General features: G+C 38.8%; 1 protein-coding gene across 1 annotated transcript; it reads left to right on the plus strand.

The window, feature by feature from the left end:
- The first annotated feature begins 6 nt into the window (after positions 1–6).
- LOC115289398 (aldehyde dehydrogenase, mitochondrial-like) lies at positions 7–1,798 on the plus strand. The gene is given in 3 exon segments (XM_029936564.1): positions 7–837; positions 839–1,139; positions 1,142–1,798. Coding segments are annotated over 3 exon segments (1,269 nt in total). The 5' UTR covers positions 7–279; the 3' UTR covers positions 1,552–1,798.
- Positions 1,799–14,163: the final 12,365 nt, after the last annotated feature.

Raw genomic sequence — 14,163 nt, forward strand, 5'->3', positions numbered from 1 at the left:
CGCGCCGCTGCCCGTCTCGGGCCCCGCCTGGGCCGCCGCCTCCTGTCGGCCGCCGCCACACAGGCGGTACCGGCCCCCCACCAGCACCCTGAAGTCCTCTACAACCAGATCTTCATAAACAATGAGTGGCACGACGCTGTCAGCAGGAAGACCTTCCCCACCGTCAACCCGTCCACTGGAGAAGTCATCTGTCAGGTAGCTGAAGGAGACAAGGAAGACGTGGACAGGGCAGTGAAGGCTGCGCGGGCCGCCTTCCAGCTGGGCTCACCCTGGCGCCACATGGACGCGTCCGACAGGGGCCGCCTGCTGAACCGCCTGGCCGATCTGATTGAGCAGGACCGGACCTACCTGGCAGCCTTGGAGACGCTGGATAATGGCAAGCCCTACGTCATCTCCTACCTGGTGGATTTGGACATGGTCCTCAGATGCCTCCGTTACTATGCTGGCTGGGCTGATAAGTACCATGGGAAAACCATTCCCATCGATGGGGACTTCTTCAGCTATACCCGTCACGAACCCATCGGTGTGTATGGGCAGATCATTCCGTGGAACTTCCCGCTCCTGATGCAAGCCTGGAAACTGGGCCCAGCCCTGGCGACCGGAAACGTGGTTGTGATGAAGGTGGCTGAGCAGACCCCACTCACCGCCCTCTACGTGGCCAACCTCATTAAGGAGGCTGGCTTTCCCCCTGGCGTGGTCAATATTATCCCTGGATTTGGTCCCACAGCTGGGGCCGCCATCGCTTCCCATCAGCATGTGGACAAAGTGGCCTTCACAGACTCCACTGAGGTTGGCCACCTAATCCAGGTTGCTGCAGGGAGCAGTAACCTCAAGAGAGTGAGTGACCCTGGAGCTGGGGGGAAAGAGCCCCAATATCATCATGTCAGATGCAGACATGAACTGGGCCGTGGAGCAGGCCCACTTTGCCCTGTTCTTCAACCAGGGCCAGTGCTGCTGCGCCGGCTCCCGGACCTTCGTGCAAGAAGATGTTTATGCGGAGTTTGTGGAGCGGAGCGTCGCCCGGGCCAAGTGTCATGTGGTGGGGAACCCCTTCGACAGCCAGACCAAGCAGGGGCCACAGGTGGATGAAACTCAGTTTAAGAAGGTCCTTGGTTATATCAAGTCTGGGGAGGAGGAGGGGGGAAGCTGCTGTGTGGTGGAGGGGCGGCTGCAGAGCGCGGCTACTTCATCCAGCCCACCGGGTCCGGAGAAGTGCAGGACGGCATGACCATAGCCAAGGAGGAGCTCTTTGGGCCAGTGATGCAGATCCTGAAGTTCAAGACCATAGAGGAAGTCATTGGGAGAGCCAACAATTCCAAGTATGGGCTGGCTGCCGCTGTCTTCACCAAGGACTTGGACAAGGCCAATTATCTGTCCCAAGCCCTCCAGGCCGGCACTGTGTGGGTCAACTGCTATGGCGTGTTTGGGGCCCAGGCGCCGTTCGGTGGCTACAAGGTGTCCGGCAGCGGCCGGGAGCTGGGGGAGTACGGGCTGCAGGCGTACACTGAGGTGAAGACCGTCACGGTCAAAGTGCCTCAGAAGAACTCCTGAAGAACTGTGCGGACCTCCCCGCTCATCCAGCAGTGGAGACATCAAGGACATTAGCAGCAAAACCAAGAAAAAGGCCTTGCACACTAAAATTCTCAAAAGAGAAATTCTCCCAGAAGAATCTCTTGATCAAGAAAGTCCCAGAATTTGAATTGATACATGGGGTGGGTGTGAGGCAAAGAGTATGTGGAAGCCCTTTAAACTGCAACAATAAACTGCCAGCTTTCAGGCTGATTTCAAAACTAGATTAGAACGTCTCGTCCTGTCCATCTGATACACTTCTAGAACTTGCCTTTAGCCGGGGAGCGAAAAGCCATTGTTTACACTTGTACTAACAAGTCAGAGCGACAGCTAGCATCTTGCTTTGTATTCTGGCCTCAAATTTATTAAAAACAATGCTGCTCTTCAAAAAAAAAAAAAAAAAAAAAAGAACTATCCAGCCCAGATTGTTTCAATAGAGAATTATAGTAAACATTTAAAGAAGAAATAAGAATAATTCTATACCTTCTTTCCAGAAGATAGGAACAAAAAATAGAATAAATAGAAATAAATAGAAAAAAAAGAATAGAAGATACTTCCCAGCTTATTTGATGAGGCCAGAATTACTCTTGTACCAAAGACACTAGAAGAAAAGAAAACTCAGAATCATACCTTCGAGAACATAGATGCTAAAATCCTCAGTGAAATATTAGCAAATAAGATCCAGCAACACGTTAAAGTAATATTACATCACAACCAAGTGAGGTTTATTCCAGGAATACAGGGCTAGTTGGTTCACTATGAGAAATTCAATCACTGTAATTCATTATGCTAACAGCCTACAGAAAAACACCACATGATCATTACCAATTAATGCAATAAAAGCACTGGACAAAATTCAACACCTATTTATGATAAAAACTCTCAAAACCTAGAATAGACAGGAACTTCTTCAACATCTACGAAAAGGCTATAGCTAGCCCTAAGTTGAACAGCCTCAATCCATTATCAAGTATATATTCTTAAAATATATTTTTGCCATATGCAAGATATCCATATATTATAAAGTTGTCATAGAGGCCTCTGCATAGCTGACTTGGGGACTTATCTGCATGCATAACAAATAAAGAAGATAATCGTGCCCTTCTTTCCATTTTCCCAGGATATTAGATCATTATCTTTGGATGATCCAAATCGTTTTTTGGTTAAAAAAAAAAAAGGCAGAGGCTAGTCAGAGTGCAGCAGTGTTTACAATTAATTGATCACAGCCAGTTACAGATATCTTTGTCCCACTGCTTCACTTGACTCAGCCTAAACAAAAAAATTAATTAAATAATTAATTATTTTTTAGAAAACCAAAATTCCAAAGTTTAGTTTCTTTTTTTTTTTTTACCTTTTTTAAGACAAAAGTTTCTCATATAAATGAAATGGCTTTAATTATAATTACAACAAAAAAATAATTTTGTTGAGAACACCCCCAGGTTTTTCCTTACTTACATTATACTTAAAATTATTTTAGAGGTGCCTGGGTGGCTCAGTTGGTTAAGTGTCTCACTTTTGATTGAGCTCCAAGTTGGGCTCTGTGTTGGGTATGGAGCCTGTTTAAGGTTCTCTTTCTCCCTCTCCCTCTGCCCTATTCTCCCCCTGCCCCTACCCTGTGCTTGCTCTCTCTGTGTCTCTCAAAAAATAAATAAGTAAATAAAAGAAATGTATCAATAGAACTCTCTAATGACACAGCAAAGCACTGCTAGTGATTTACCCAAGGGATAAAGAAGTGCTGATGCATAGGAGCACATGTACCCCAATGTTCATAGCAGCACTGTCAACAATAGCCAAAACATGGAAAGAGCCTAAATGTCCATCATCTGATGAGAGGATCAAGAAGATGTGGTATATATACACAATGGAGTACTACATGGCAATGAGAAAGAATGAAATCTGGCCATTTGTAGGAAAGTGGATGGACCTCGAGGGTGTCATGCTAAGCGAAATAAGTCAGGCAGAGAAGGACAGATACCATATATTTGCACTCATAAGTCTAACAGGAGAACAGGAGAACCCTAATGGAGGACCAGGGGGAGGGGAAGAGGGAAAGAGAGTTGAGAAGGGAGAGGGACGCAAAACCTGAGAGACTATTGAATACTGAAAATGAACTGAGGGTTGAAAGGAGGGAGGAAGAGGTGGTGGTGATGGAGGAGGGCACTTGTGGGGAAGAGCACTGGGTGTTGTATGGAAACTAATTTGACAATAAACTATTAAAAAAAAAGAATACTATAGAATAGCTTTAGAATAGCTTAATTATACTAGATTGTACTAACTGATTTTAATGGTTGCTCTTCATATTTTCTAGCTAGATACATTATGTTACTAACATATTTCCAGATAGTGGCTATTTTGAAAAGAAGACAATTTAATTATGTTAAATGTCTTTTTTTAAAGTAATACTCAATATAATGTATTAAAAAAAAAGAAATGTTAATGAAAAGGCCCAGATTTATCTTGGAGAATTCTGTATTTTATTCATAGGTAGTGTTTAGGAAATGGAAGCTCAATTTTTTCCTCATTAACCTCATTAATATTTGCTTCTGCACATATGGAACATTTATGTAGCTTATAACAACTACTAAACTGTAATTCGTGTACCTAATTTTTCAAACAAATGCTAGAAAAAGGGTGATTCTATAATTCATAACTCTTATTTAAAAATAATTTAAGGTATACCTGAGCGTGGCTCAGTCAGTTTAGCGTCCAACTCTCTTTCCCTTTTTTTTTTTTTTTTGAGAGAGAGAGGGGATAAATGAGCAAGGGGCAGAGAGGGGGAGAGAGAGAGAGTGAAAGAGAGAGAGAGAAGTGGGGCTTGCCTGAAGTGGGGCACGAACTCATGCTGAATGTGGAGCCTGCTTAAGATTCTCTCTCTCTCTCTCTCTCTCTCTCTCTCTCTCTCTCTCTCTCTCTCTCTCTGTCTCCCTCCCCACCTCTTGCCCCTCTCTCTGGCTTGAGCACACTTTCTGTCAAATATTTAAAAAAAGTGAAATAAAATAAAAATTATATATATATATTTTTTAATGTTTATTTAGTTTTGAAAAAGAGAGCACAAGTAGGAGAAGGGCAGAGAGAAGGAGTCGGGAGATCCAAAGCTGGCTCTGTGTTGACAGCAGGGAACCCAATGTGGGGCTCAAACCCACGAACCATGAGATCATGACCTGAGCCAAAGTCAGACACTTAACCAACTGAGCCATTCAGGTATCCCTAAAATCAAAATCTTAAATAAAAAAAGATAATTTAAGTATTTGTTTTTGTTTTAGTATATAAACTTGATAAGAGTTAAAATGTATGAGACTAACATAAACGAATATAATGGGCTGAATTGTGTTCCTCAGAGCTCGTGTGTTTAAGTCTTAACCTCTGGTACTTGAGAATGTGATTGTATTTGAAGATAGGGCATTTAAGGAGGTGATTAAGATACTATATGGGTGGGCCCTAATCTGATAAGACTGGTATTCTTATGAGAAGAGGAGATCAGGACAGAGACAAGCATACAGGGAAAAGACCACGTGAGGACACTGCAAGAAGACGCACATCTGCAATCTAAGTAGGTCTCAGAAGAAACCCAACTTGCTGATACCGTGGTCGGAACCATGAGACATAAAGTTCTGTTGTATACATGACCCAGTCTCTGTTACTTTGTTATGACAGCTCTATCAAACAAATAGAGTTTTAAAATATTTTTTTCAAGGTGAGTTGAAAAATGCCTGCTGTCTGCTAGGCACTATGGGAAATACAAACATTTTAAGAAACAGTTATTTCACTCAAGAAATTTAAAATATTCAGATTTAACTGGGTTGAAGACCACTGTGGTAGATCCTGTATTCTCTCATAAGCAGAACGAGATATGTACATATTCTCTTACATTCTTTAATAAACCGAAAAGAAAATTGAGTTTTCTGTTCATGATCACTAAAACCTTAGTGTTTTTTGACTGTAATACATAAATGCCCACAATAACATGTAAATGTAGCTTAATCATTGAAAAATTATTAATGAGAAACATTTTTTCCAGCTTAACCATGCTACTGCAAGAAGCACAAATGCAAAAATGATAAGACTTATGCTACATTTAATGGAGAATGTCCAATGATCTCCAAACAGGTGTTCCTTAACAACTAAACAATGCCTGAGAGGTAATAATTTGAGGACTGGAAACTGGCACCTAGAGCGGAGTAGAGAACTGGATCTGTGCACCAGAAGAGCTAGAATCCAAACCATGGTATCCAGAACTTATTATTCTACCAAAACAGGAGCAGCTCTTGTATTTGCGATTGTTCTGAAGAGTAATTACAGAGAATTTCTCTCGATTGAAAAGTTTAAAAATTTATATAACTGCTTTTTCCACTTAAAAAACAAAACACCGGGTTATTAGTTAAAAGAAGAGATGTTGATAAGTGAGTTTTGCCTGTTCTCTGTGGCTTGGTACAGGCTGTATAATCTGTTCCAACCTACTCATTCACATTACTCCTCTCAATCCCTGAATAACTGAGAGTTAGCTTCCCACTTGGGCACTTACTACACTGTCCTCTCATACATTCTTAATACTGTCTTGCTAATAAGTTGATAATGTACCCCCTTATATTAGAAATAAATAATTAATTAAAGGTGCTGAACTCTGGGAATATGAGCTAGCAGTTTCCTTTCCTCCCTAAGTATTGAGTTTATTACTTTGACCACTTGGGCCAGTTGTTAAGTCCATCCTCTGCTGAACACTGAATAAGCATTTGCAGGAAGCTCCTTCTGCAAATGAACTAATTAATTTTATCAGAAAAGACAGAAAGAAGCAAGTTTACAGACATGTTCATAGTGCTTGCTAGGAAATATTCCCAACACATAATAATTGCTGAAAACTATGGGAGACATTCTTAGGCTTTGTCTGTAACATTTATGGTGAACACCCAACAGATTAACTTTATTCATTCATTCTTTCACTTAGTCCACAAAGATTTGCTGAATGCCTGCTCTAAGAGGCTATTTTGTATTAAGTCATAGAAGGAGAGGCTGAGATGAGGATATTGAAATGACTAGTTGAGGAAGTGATCTCAAGAGAATGTGAGTGAAATAGGCAAGCCAGTACATGGGAAAAGGTTAGCAAGAATTAATCTCATCAAGACATTAGCTTCAACTTTAGTCCAGTCCCCCAGGAAATTCTCATCCCATCTTGAGGGAAGGGATGTGCCCCAAGTTAGCCCTTCCGGGTGTGGCTGCTCCAGTCTTCTGCTGAAAGGAAGAGAGCAGTTTGTCTAAGATGTGGACAGCTATGAATTGCCAACAGCAAATACTCCTAACAGCTAGGGAATTTGGGGTAGGCAAACCAGCCAGATTAAGGGAAGGCAGTCACCAACATAGTCCAGTAGATGACTGTGTAAGATATGGTCATGACTTACTAAATTTTTAAAGGTAGAATGTACTTTAGAGATTAGATAGAAAATGACCACTCATTTTCTACATAAGCAGCACTGAGGCTCAGAGAGATAGTTTTAGGAGTACCTAGTTTGGTACAAAGTAGATTAAAGATTAAACAGGGGTGTCTGGGTGACTCAGTCGGTTAAGTGGCCAACTTCTGGCTTAGGTCATTATCTTGAGATTCATGAGTTCAAGCCCCGTGTCAAGCTCTGTGCAGACAGCTCAGAACCTGGAGCCTGCTTCAGATTCTGTGTCTCTGTCTCTCTCTGTCCCTCTCCTGCTCATGCTCTGTTTTTCTCTCTCAAAAATAAATTTAAAAACATTTTTTAAAAAGGTTTACATATATCTGACTTCCAGCAGTATAATTTCATTATATTCTAATTCCAGAAATTAGATTTTGATTCATATATAAATTCCAGAAACTTCATCTCTAACAGTTTTCTTTCAGAGAACTAAAGAATCAGATAATACAGTTTGGGACTAAATGAGTTTTGTAATAGGAAAGAGTTAATTGCTTGAGAACAAATAACTGGACTTCTCCCACTTGCAATGAATTTAGGAAGAATTCAACATCTAAATTTAGATGAGAATGAAAAAATTAAAAAGGCAGCCCTAAACAGGAGATACGGATAAGAAACAAGAGATAAATTTCTGCCTGTCACAAGTGATGAGGCAGAAAAACCCCCAGCCTAGTAATGAAATGCCTAGTAATGAAAGAGCAGAAAGAGATGTCTCATCATTGGAGGTTTTCTTTTGTTTTGTTTTTAACAGCACTAAGTCATTTAACTCTGTTTTATGAGGAAAAAACTTGAAAGAAACAAAGTTAGGACTCTATTTTCAAGACTTTAAACTTGACATAGACAAAACCCAGGGTATCTGACTTTTCTCTTAAAACATCTCGGCCTAAAGGTGTATTTACATTGTCTTTAGAAACCCTATACCAAATAACCAAAATGTGAAGGGTTATGAATTCTGTTAAATTTATGTTTATATCAGAAGTTCTTTTTTTTAATGTTTTTTTTTTTTTTGAGAGACAGAGAGAGACAGCATGAGCAGGGGAGAATCAGAGAGAGAGAGGGAGATGCAGATTCTGAAGACAGGCTCCAGACTCTGAGCTAGCTGTTAGTACAGAGCCCAACGCAGGGCTCAAACCTATGAACTGTGAGATCATGACCTAAGCCAAAGGAGGACGCTTAACCAACTGAGCCACCCAGGTGCCCTAATATCACGAGTTCTTAATCTGAAGTTCTTGGGTGCCCAAAAGGTCCCTGGATAGAATTCAGAGGGTGCTCAAACTCGATGGGTGAAACAATTTTATTTTCAGGAACATTTAACTGAAATTTAGAGAGTCCTTCAAACATGAATGTTGGCAAAAATCTTGGTCCCTGTGACCTTGTCACCATTAGAATTCACAGATACTTTCAGATCACAGTAAAGTTGTTACATATTAAAATATTATTTATGCTAATCATTCCTCAAAAGTACTATTAACTCTCAACCTCCCTGTCCACAGACACTCTTGCACTAGGGCTGGCCAGTTGGGAAATACCTCTGGGCCTTCAACTAGTGAAACTACAAAACCTCATAATAGAAAACCTCATAATTTAACTGAGCAGCTTCAAAGAATTTTGTTATTCCTTGGAGGAATGTATCCACTGGTTAAGCTAGCTCTGGAAATTAATTAAATTTATGATAATATATTTTTGATAATCTGGATTGTCAACACTTGTAACCAAAACACCCCCAAGCTGGAAATCAATGGGATATTTTACATGACACACACATTGCCCTGTCAAAGAAAGCTTTTCATTATTATTTGTATTAAGTAACAATTGCCGTCACATGAATAAGTGTTGGAAAAATAAAATTTAACTTTGACTTGCTCATATTTACAATATGTTGTTATGTAGTATATTTTTAAAAATTCATATATTGTTACATTACAGAAATAATATTTTTTAACGTAGCCTCGATGCCAGTGTGGGGTTCAAACTCACGACCCTGAGATAAAAAGTCACATGCTCTACTGATGAGGCAAATAGGTGCCCTACAAAAATAATAACTTATAATGTTGTCAATATAATTACTTTTTTTTGTAATCCTATATGTTTTATGTGTTCGAAACATTATTATTAATAGAAATCCATAGACTTTATCAGAGTGCCAAAAAGGTCTATGATATAAAAGGTAAAGTAAGAACCCTTGAGATGAAGTTATTTGTTATTTATGTAAATCATGACATTGAAAAGTTGCTTTTACTGGCCTTTATTTCTGTGTTCTGACTCAGATTAGTTATTTCTTTAACTCATACATTTTTCCTATATTTATACCTTTATGTCTTTAGTGAAATATATTTTACATATTATAATATTCACTCATTTCAGGTGTACCATTCAGTGATTCAGTAAGTATCATTATTGAGTGGTGCAACCATCAACCATGAGTCAGTTTTAGAATACTTGCACCACCCCCCCAATAAAACCACTGGTGCCAATTAACAGTCCTTAGTTCATTTTAGGCATATTGAAATTGTGTCACTCTCTTTATCATTTATTATCATGTTTTTTAATTTTTAATTTTTATGTATTTATTTTGAGAGTGAGAAAGCAGGGACAAGGGCAGAGAAAGAGAGGGAGAGGACTTTGTTATCACAGAGCCCAACATGGGGCTCAAACCCATGAACTGTGAGATGCCAAAGTCAAGGGTGTGACACTTAACCAACTGAGCCACCCAAGTGTCCTTGATAATCGTGTTTTTTGGATTACAGGAATTCACCTATAATAAAAGTCCTATGATTATGCTAACACTTAGCATGGCATAAGTGGTATACATTTTGGAACAAGTTTAATTGAAAAATACTCATTCTAGGGACACCTGGGTGGCTCACTTGAGCTTCCAACTCTTGATTTTAACCAGGGGTTCATGATATCATGGTCAGGGGATCGAGCCCCGTGTTGGGCTCTGCACTAAGTGTGGAACCTGCTTGAGATTCTCTGTCTCCTTCTCCCTCTGCCCCTCCCCCACCTATACTCTCTCTCAAAATAAATAAATAAACATTTAAGAAAATTCTCATTTTAGTTGATTCAGGTAGTAGTCATCAATGGATGTTAAAACTAGTGTGTAAATGTTTGAGGAGTTACAGGATAGTTACAGAATCTCATAGTATCTTTCTAAAAGTCAATTATTCATTATAAGAGGTAGCATAATAATGTTACAGTGGAGACACATGACAGATACCCTTTAGCCAAACAATCGAGGTTAAGCACAAATAATGAGACAAATAAACAGCATCTACCTCCTAATTTGGTGCACTGTGAAGAACACAGCATCTTTTCTGTAATATTCCTATATAACTTGAATCTAATAACAAGAAAACATCAGACATATCTAATTTGAAGGACACTCTACAAAATAATTGTCCTGTACTCTTCAAAGACATCAGCTTTATGAAATACAAAGGAAGTCTTAGGACTTCCATATTCAAGAAAAGTAAAGAGATAAGACAACTGAATGTAATGCATGATCCTAAACTTCTTTTGATGTAATTGCTGTTACCGATCTATTAGTAAAATCTGAATAAAGGCTGTATAGTAGGTAATAGTGTTGTATCAGTATTAACTTCCAATTTTGAAAAGTGTGGTGTGGTCATATAAGAAATGTTCTTGGTTTTAGAAAATACACACTGAAGTATATAGCAGGAAAGAAGTATTGTATCTGCAACTTACTCTTAAGTGGTTCAGGTGTGTGTGTGTGTGTGTGTGTGTGTGTGTGTGTGTGTGTGTGTGGTGTGTGTGCACATTCACATGTGGAAAGAGAGAGAATGAAGAAGAAGATTATGAGACAATAAAAGTTAAGATTTGGGGAATCTGAGTGCAGGTTTTCTCGAATTCTTTGTACTATTTTTGAAACTTTTCTATAAGTATGACATTATGTTAAAACACAATAAAAGACAGCCAGCCCTACATGTACTCACTGTCATGGCAAATACTGTTAAGTTTTGATACCTCAATTTACACACCACTATTGGTTGTTTTTAGCTACGGGCATATTTTCCTCATAGATTTTTTTTGGATGTGCCCTATTTGCTTTCATTTAAGCATTTGTGCTCTCCTCTTTTGTTTATTATTTCCCTAGGGCAGATGATGCTGAGCTTCAAACATATGGTCATTTTCATTTTCTGCCATTCACCTACAAAAAATGCTAAAAAGGAACAATCATTGTGATAAACTAACATAAGGTATAGAAATGTGGAGCAGAATGAGTCATATTTTGGGAGTCTGCAACTTTGGTTAACTACTAATTCAATTTGTAACCTTGGGAAAAAAAACCACATCACTGTTCAGAGCCCTATTCTCCTTATAATCTTGTATAATACAGAGTGTTGAAAGGATTAACTTATGATTGTGCATCACTTTAAATCTCTTTGATTTAGGTATTAAAAGAGTCACCACAAATAAATATCCCTGTAAATAGTATCCTTATGAAAATCTTCTTCTTGGTATTTTGATAGCTGTTTTAAAACTACAAAAGCTTTTCATAATGCTCAAAGTATTATCAGCACTGACTTGGAGTATGCTTTCTCCCTGTGGACATTGTTACTGAACAATATTGAAGAGAATGGGAATCAGGCAAGGGATTCATAGATGACCAATATTTTGCCTATTTTGTCTTTTCATTTCTAGACTGAAAATACCTAAATTAGATTTTTTCTTCAAAGTTTTTACCCTCTGCACCAGGCCTGTTGTTTTTGCCTGCCTGGCATTCATTCATCCTCTCTCTAGCATTAACTTGAATTTGGGAAGGCATTCCTCTCCCAGGTCAGTTCACATGGTATAGCTGGGACTGACCCAGGAAGATGAGGTCCACAGCACAGATCTGTCCAATGAGAATAGCGCATACCCTCCCTATAATGGGTATAGGATTAGGTACATGATTCCAAAGACTATGAGTCCCTCTTATGACTCTTTCTAAAATGAAGAAACAGCTGATCTCTTTCCACTGAGATCACTGAACTGGGAGAATGTAAGATCATTATTTCTAGTAGCTATCTTGCCACCAGAAGGGAAGAATATGTCAAAGCCTATTTTCAATCCAGATAAAAGCACAGGTGATAAATAAAGTAACTTACTAATGCTTATTTGAGTGTCTAGATAGGGTGTTCCTGCATAGACACGTTTGCATGGACATATGATGGTTGCAATTTCTGTTGCCATCTTATGACATTGAGGATAGGAGCCATAGTTCAAGAAAAGCACTGTAGATATATAGAAAGTCCTGGATTCCTACTGTCTTTGGGGAACTCCATCCAGTGTGGAGAGCCCACATTTCAACTTCTTTTATGTAAAACAATAAACTCTAAGGTTTAAGCCATAGGAGTCAGGTTTCTATTGCTGACAAAATTCTTATATAATCATATCTCTGCAGTCAACTATCAATGGTACTCCATGAAATGCTTGGATGTACTTTCTGTAGTGCAAACTAAGGAGAAATGGAACAAATTTTTGCTTCAACCTATTATTAATTATTTTTATTTTTACCTCATTTATGAATTTTTTGTGACAATTAATAATTCTAATTGCTATTACCTCAATTATTTTTTGGATTCTCCCTATACAATAGAAAAAATTTTTAGATGGGTCTAATGTGGCAGTTCAGAGTTACAACACTCTTAATATGAGCTTGTAGATGTTCCTAATTTTTTTGCTTTCTCTATTCTTATGCTCATTATTCCATTTCAGGTCATCATCAGCTTATTTTTTGGAATTTCTTCCATCCAACCTTTGTTCACTGAAGCCAATTCTCTGCACTGACACTAGAGTAATCATTCAAATACATCATGATTTTTTAAATTCCTTAGAAAACAACTACCTAAATGAACTGGAGCATGACCAAAACTATGCAGAAGTTGGAGGGAGGGCCACACTTGAAAGAAGTGGCTACAGGTTTAGTTACTTATATATAATTTCTATCCTGAGGACAGGCTCCAGGGAAGGAGCTAAATTTTGAAGAGAAACCCACCTTGGCTTAAAGAAATAAACAAAGCATAGAGTTTGGGTTGACAACTATAGCTGGAAAGAAAAAAGGAAAATGTAATACAAGAGGGGTCCAGAGTGGAGAGTTCCAAATACTGTGCTTAAATTATAGTTGAAGCCTAAGCTCTAACTGTTCAGGCCATATTTAATGTAATCCAGAGGCACCTGGGTGGCTCAGTCAGTTGAGCCGCAGACTCTTGATTCCAGCTCAGGTCAGGGTCCTGGGTTGAGCCCTGTATTGGGCTCTGTGCTCAGCATGGAGCCTGCTTGAGATTCTCTTTCTGTTTATCTCTCCTTCTGTCCCTCTCCCCTGCTCATGCTCTCTCTCTAAAATAAAAAATAAAATAAAAGAAAGAAAGAAACCTAGATAAGCCCAAAAAATGTGAACAGAGATTGCAGCTGCTGCCCTCCATAGAAAAGATGGTGTGAGTCCAGGGATGTTAACTTCCTTTAAACAACAACAAAACACCATTCTTAGACAATTAGGAATAGAAGGGGAACTTTTTCAATTTGATAAAGCACATCCACAAAAACCTGACAGCTATGTCATACTTAATAGTGAAAAATTTGAAGTTTTCTTGCTAATATCAGGTATAAGGCAAGGATGTCTCCTGCACCACTGCTTTTCAACATCATACTGTAAGTCCTAGCTAATGCAATAATACAAAAAAGGAAATGAAAGTTATATGGATTGAGAAGGAAGAAATAAAACTGTCTTAGTTCATCGATGACATGATGAACAAAAGGTTGTCTATGTAGGACCCCCCAAAACTGACAAAAAGAACACTCATGAACTAATAAGCGATTATAGAAAGGTTGCAGCATACAAGGTTGGTATAAAATCAATTGCTTTCCTATATACCAACCATGAACAAGTGGAATTTAAAATTAAAAATACATTTACCACAGTAAATTAGCAGCTCCCCCCCAGGAAAAACCTATGTATAAATCTAATGAAATATGTACAAGAGCTATATGATGAAAACTCCAAAGAGTGAGGAAAGATTTTATAAAGATGATCTAAATGGAGAGGTATTCAATGTTCATAAACAGCAAGACTCTAGCATCAAGATGTCAGTTCTTTCCAATTTGATCTATAGATATAGTATAATTCCAAAAAAATGCCAGTAAGTTATTTTTGTATTCTAAA

This window comes from Suricata suricatta, chromosome 4 (assembly GCF_006229205.1).
Source record: "Suricata suricatta isolate VVHF042 chromosome 4, meerkat_22Aug2017_6uvM2_HiC, whole genome shotgun sequence".
Taxonomy (NCBI): domain Eukaryota; kingdom Metazoa; phylum Chordata; class Mammalia; order Carnivora; family Herpestidae; genus Suricata; species Suricata suricatta.